The following is a 6,000-nucleotide window of genomic DNA, read 5'->3' on the forward strand; positions in this document are numbered from 1 at the left end:
GTAGCCGCTGGAAGAGCGCAAAAGTACACGGCAGAGGGTTGGACAGGGACATGTAGTGTGGTAATCACTGGAGTCTGGTAGCTTCATCTCGTCCTACTACTCGGTGCGGGGCGCGCAATTGTCTTCTTGCTTGTCTGCAACGGGCCACAATGTCGTTGTACTTGAGAATAGGTGGCATCAGGCAGCATTTGGCACTCACAACCAATGGCCCGGTTTATGTGCGCGCGAGATGCGGCATGAGCCACTTGATTACCCTGGAAGGACTCGTGTTCGGGCATGCAGATGGTCAGTATGTCCCAGAGCTGCGTGGCTGTTTTCAGTATATAGAGCGCTCTCGGGAGACGCAAGCACGCGGCTTGCGAGTGTGGTAGTACTGTAATAAGGCGCTTGCCTGTAGTTGAAATGGCGGCCGCAGTGTTTCGCCAGAATTGTCCCAAGTGGCTATGAGACCCTTTTGGGACCCCTTAACAATATTCTTGATCCCTGTGTACTTTGTATATGTATCTTTTTTTGGTTTAAATAAACTTCAAACTTCAAGAAAGAGAGAGCGCCCTCGATGAAATGGGCCTAGAGGTTTAAATGATCAGTTTATACGATAGTCACCTTCCCACAGCAACAGCATAGCCGCAAGAAGGCGTAAGCTTTACTAGCAGCATTGGCTGTGAGGCGGCATTGCCGCCGCTGTGAGATAGAGAACGGACAGGTTCATGCTCCGTACCGTATCTACCGAGCACTGCACGCTGGAAAGTGTGACGTGAAAGTATGGAAACATTTGCGGGATCCTCCTGGTCCCGCTGAAATTCTTTTCACCAGCTGTTCGGTATGAGCGTCACGGAATTTCTGCTTGCCCAGATGGCTGAATCATACATTCCAAACGGTACTTAAAACAGCTGCTGCTTTAAAAAAAGCATAGTGCGAATTTCAGACGGAATGTGCAGCCGATAGTGAAGACGTGTAATTATGAAGCAATCAGCGGGTGGATAGTATACGTAATAATATGCAGGCCTGTAACAAAAGAAAGAAGGTGCCGTCATATTGTACTTGGTATGACAGGGCTGCACTAAGCACATGGGCACAAGGAGCGAACGTAGTTCTGCGCATGCGCACTAGCGCCGGCTGTATATTTAGCCGACTCTAACTAATCATTGCGGCAGTTGCTTAAAAATGCCTCAGCTTTTCGCTAATACTTGCCGTTATTTCATGTTATCTCGAGGAAGTGCTAAGCTAATTACTGAATACATAAACACTTCTTTTCCTAACCCAATGCAACACCCCAGAATCGACGAAGTGTTGCCTTCTTTGTTTCGTAGTTGACGTTTACTTTTCGTGCACTTAAGAGCAAACGTCCGCCTCCGCGAATGCAGGAGGGCGGCGTGTGGTGCTAGCAAAGTCAAATACCGCGTTTTCGAGCAGGTATGATACCTGAAAATGTACAGACCACCGCGGCTGCCATTGTATCAATAACGAAGCAAGACTCGTGTGCTTACATTGATTCACCTGTGCTCCTTGTCTACCCTCTGTTGCTCTCGCAGGATACTTCCAATGAAAGCGATAGTGGCCCTGTCCAGGGGCCTTGGAGGCTTCGAGGTCATGGAGAAGTTCACCGGCCGTGGTATCGCCGCCAAGGCGTGACGAGGTGCCAGCGATCTACGATCTGGCGACAGCTTTCTGAGCTGACTCTCCAGCCATCTCCGGTTCCCTTTTACGACACGACAGACAGCTCGACGCTTTGCTCTTCACGCATATACGGAAGTGAACTTCACCACAGCTGCCATCGACACGCCACACGCATACAGAGACATACATTTACGAAACACAATAACGCGGGTATCAGCAACAAGCCGCATGCATTCCAGCACTGCCTGCAGTATGAGTCACTCGAGAACGTACCAGCGCGAAATTGTTCTTTGCACCGTATCTTTGAACTTGGGCGCATCTAACCCGCCTGTTATTCTTTACCAGAGTGCGGTGATATCCAATATGTAGGTCCGAAGTACCCCACATTCGAACAGCGTTATGTTGAGGAAGTGACAACGGAGTTCAGGCAGAGTAATTCATGGTCGTGGTAATAAATTCAGGCTCCTCGTACTGAAAACGCTTGTAGGGCTGTCTGAGCTAGAGGCAGGATTAGCCCACCGAAGGACACGTTCAAATTCCTGAACAAGCGTCGTTATATCGTCGTTCATGTCCGCGAAATGATGTAGAAGAACAGGTTTTGTTACTACTCTGTGTTCGGTGATCTAAGAAAAAAGAATTTAATACGCTCGTTTGCTTTACACTTTCGAATTTTGATCGCTTCTGCACGTTCTCTTGGGTAAACGTGTAGGGATTAAAACGATGTGCGGCAGAAAAAAGTGAACCGACGAGACAGCACTGCGACGATGCGAAGGACAACCCTTGTGTCCTTCGGTGCTCATAGCTTTGTGTAACGAGTAATTCGCTCTAGAACTGTTCAGAGCAACACACTTGGTTGTGCTACTGATAGCGTCACGACACTGAGTGGGATATTGACTGTTATTGCTCGGCATTCCTAAATGTTACACGTAACGGGGAAGAGTAATATTGTGAGTACCTCTTTGTATTATCAGGTAGTCGATGGTGTGTATTGCACTCTCTTATTGAACACGTGAAAGCGGTTGTGATAAAAGTTAGTCATGTGCACTTCGAGTTGGAGTTGGAGGGGACAAGGTTTAGTGTGATCCATGTCCCTGTTACGAGGACGATGATTGAGAGTGTAAATTTTTAATGATTATTGATGTCTTTGCTACGTGCCTCGGGTTTCCCACCAAAGAGGTCGTCTGTGCATCTTACATGGTCGTATTTACCACCACTCTAACAGGCAGTAGGCGGGAAAAAAAGAAATTAATACGGATAGCAAAAATGGAAAATGTGAACAATCGTACAACATGCTAAAAATGATACTTAGGGGGTTATTTTCTACGTAAAACAAGGAAGCACGTATGATCATCATTAGCTAGACATGTCTAATTAACACGCATGAAGGTCGTGTAAGCGTTTTCTGAAGAAAACGCCAAAAAAGTGAGAGCTTATTTCTTAGAGCTTTTTTAAGTACCAACGTTTTATGGCTGTCAAGCACACACATCCATTGACTATAGTCTGGTAAAAAGTTACTTTGCGACAAGCTGAAATGGAACACGAAATATGAGGAGAACATTGGAATTTTTCGTCACATTGGTGCATTTACTTCACAAAGTTACCTGGTTAGAGAAGAACTGTGTTTTGACAAACTTCAAAGTAGGACTCCTAAAGAATAATATCGCATCCACATACCGTTTCCTGCAAAACTTGTAGCTTCAGAAGGTGTGGAGCAGACCACTACAATGTTGTGAAATAGCTGAATAAGTTATACCTTGGGAAAGTTGCGGGCGCGACGACACGCACCTACAACTTTGGTAGGGTAATAATGGTGCTGTAAGACAATGGTGGTCGCCTATTCTTTAAAGAGGCTGGCGGTTAGGCCGTGTTATTTTCTGTCGCAAAAATAGACGGGAGAAGAAAAACAATGGTGTTTGTTGTGCTCGTTAAATTTTACGCCAAAGAATGAAGCACTTTCCCGTACGTAACAACCATCTGGGGTGCTTGAAACGTGAAGTGGGTTTTTTAAACCGAAATAAAGGTTTCAATGGACCTTTTTCCAGTACTGGTCCCCCTAGCGGCCGCCACGGCGAACTAAAAATGGCAGAAAGGCATGCCCCCAAGCAAGTTTGGCTTTCGGAGAACTCGTCCACAAAATATCCTGGCACTGCAGCCCCTCCCGCACTGACCCGTCACCCGTACGTTTCACACGAATGTCACGGTAGCAGGGTCACGTTCCCGTGACTAATCTGCAGTGTTCGAGGCGCCCCTTTAGATTTTTTTTTTCATTTTCTTTAGTGCTTCAATGGCAGCCATGTGCTCGCAGCGTGGTCAGCCTCAACATTTTTTCCACTTTTCTTAGAAGGCCATTTTTGGTTGCGCGTACGAACCCACCACGAGGTGTCAAAAGAGAAATAAAGAGAACGTGCAGCGCTAGACAGTATAGCCGCTCCCTAAGCAGAAAACTGAGGGAGACCTTTTGTTCATTTTACCCGAGGCGCCTGCCAAGAATGGCGAACTGGCAGCCCCCACAAGCGCAGATCGTTAGTGGAAAAAGGTCCATTTGTACCATCACTTAAGCTATGACCTTGTTTCAATACGGCTGATAGCCCATTTGTGTCAATAGGACCTTCACTTCAGACGTAAAGTTATACTGTAACGGACAGGAAAAAAATTTAGCGCGAATCTCAAGCCCCTCGACCTTTTCTTAGTAGTAAAACCTTCTGTAAAAGCTTTGTGTGATGAGTAAGCACCGTGTGCCATAAACTTTGGCCAGCCCGAAACGAACAGCAGTTGGAAAGACATGCGTGGATGAAACTGCTACGACAATCCTTTGTCGATGGAGTGAGAAGTGATGCGCTGAAATACTTAATCGTGGTACATGCTGCTTAGTCAAGAATTTTGCATTTTCCGCGGCAATGTTCGGCGTATGTAGTATGCAGATTATCCGTGACTGACTATTTTAGAAAGGCTTCCTTCCGGAAGCTATGTGCACAATTTTGCTGGACTTCCTGAACGCAGAAGTCAATCGTTCCATGCACAGTAGTTACATCACGTGGCAGGAGTTAAAACAAGATTCGATAGGCATACAGACGACGCTAGCTAAACTAACATTTTATGTAAATTTGGTTTGAACACAGTAAGCTAAGTTGGCAAACACCGACCTGAGACCTATTTGGTATACTCTCAACGTAAGCGGTCCACATAAGTGGGCCTTGGAACATGGGCGTTTCCCAATTACGGTACTCTTTCACGTAAAATGGCATTGAATTCAATCGTATGGCAGGGTTTACGATCAGTCGTTTACGTGAGTTTGCACAACGCCGCAAAGTGCGGTGCGTCACTCGCAGCATAACGACCAACGCTACACATAAGCACACAAAAAACAAGGTGGTTAAAATAAAATGTTGCTGCGTAAGCTACAAGTAAGTGCGACTTTTTGTTTGTTGCTACTGTACATATTTTCATGCTGGTCTAAAGCACGCAGCGAACAGCCACAAAATGTTCAATAAAGTGTTGCGAAAAAAGTGTTTCCTATTTGGGTTTTTTGGTATCGGTGTCAGAATAACATACGTGGTCCTTGTAGGGACCACGAAAAATTGTACGGACTACGGAGAGTTCTTACGTATGGTATTTCGCACAATGTAATCTATGTTAATCAGTCATAAACTTCTGATAGGAACGTGAATAGTTACTGCCTAGTTCACTAAAATTGGTGTTTTCTTCTAAGCCAACGGTAATTAGTGAATTGGCTGTGAGCTTCAGTTTTCAGCGTCACTTACCACCCTTCTGAGTTCGTATATATCTGTAATTTGGGAGTAGGTAAGTTGATGTCACAGCCAAGCAAAAATTGGTGAATCGTCCGTGATCTTCAGACGGCAGCTGTCATCATCACTGGCCAATCTCCTTGAACCGGTATGTGAAAATTGTGGGCGGTGATCTCGACGTTGCAGACAAGCTGAATTGGTGAATCGGCTGGGATGTTCTCGGCTGCGACTGCCGCGAACGGCTGTCGCAGCCGTTACCGGCACTGGCCAAACTGCACCTGTGCTGGTACGTGAGTACTGTGGGTAAGACTGCTGGTGTCGCAGTGAATGGGGTGGGAATTTCGGGTAAGTCTGTTGGAGTGTCAGCCAGTAAGATTTTTGGTGCCACCGTAGACACGGGCCGAACACGCCGGCGCCCGATTTTCACATTTCTTTCACGGGGCGGTTTCACGGGACGGGCCGTGCATGGCTGTCACCGTACTATAAAAGAAACAGTGTCACGGCGTGTGCGCACTCATTGCTGTGTTGGGCGTAGCAATTCACGTAATCGCGTTGATTGCTCCACCCGCGCGGCAGTATAATGTTTGATAAAGGCATACGTGGAGTCGCAGCACTAGTCGCGCAGACTCACACCTCT

The 6,000-nt window shown here is 46.5% G+C and overlaps 1 protein-coding gene across 1 annotated transcript in view; it reads left to right on the forward strand.

Moving 5' to 3' along the window:
• LOC144175927 (short-chain dehydrogenase/reductase family 16C member 6-like) overlaps positions 1-5,126 on the forward strand; it is a 109,957-nt gene extending 104,831 nt beyond the window's left edge. Inside the window, exon 3 of the mRNA XM_077704997.1 lies at positions 1,533-5,126. Coding sequence (XP_077561123.1) covers positions 1,533-1,632 — 100 coding nt within the window. The 3' untranslated portion in view covers positions 1,633-5,126. The remainder of the gene's footprint in view (positions 1-1,532) is intronic.
• Positions 5,127-6,000: the final 874 nt, after the last annotated feature.

Source organism: Haemaphysalis longicornis, unplaced genomic scaffold (genome assembly GCF_048455015.1).
Source record: "Haemaphysalis longicornis isolate Haplotype H1 unplaced genomic scaffold, Haemaphysalis longicornis Haplotype H1 scaffold_3, whole genome shotgun sequence".
Taxonomy (NCBI): Eukaryota; Metazoa; Arthropoda; class Arachnida; order Ixodida; family Ixodidae; genus Haemaphysalis; species Haemaphysalis longicornis.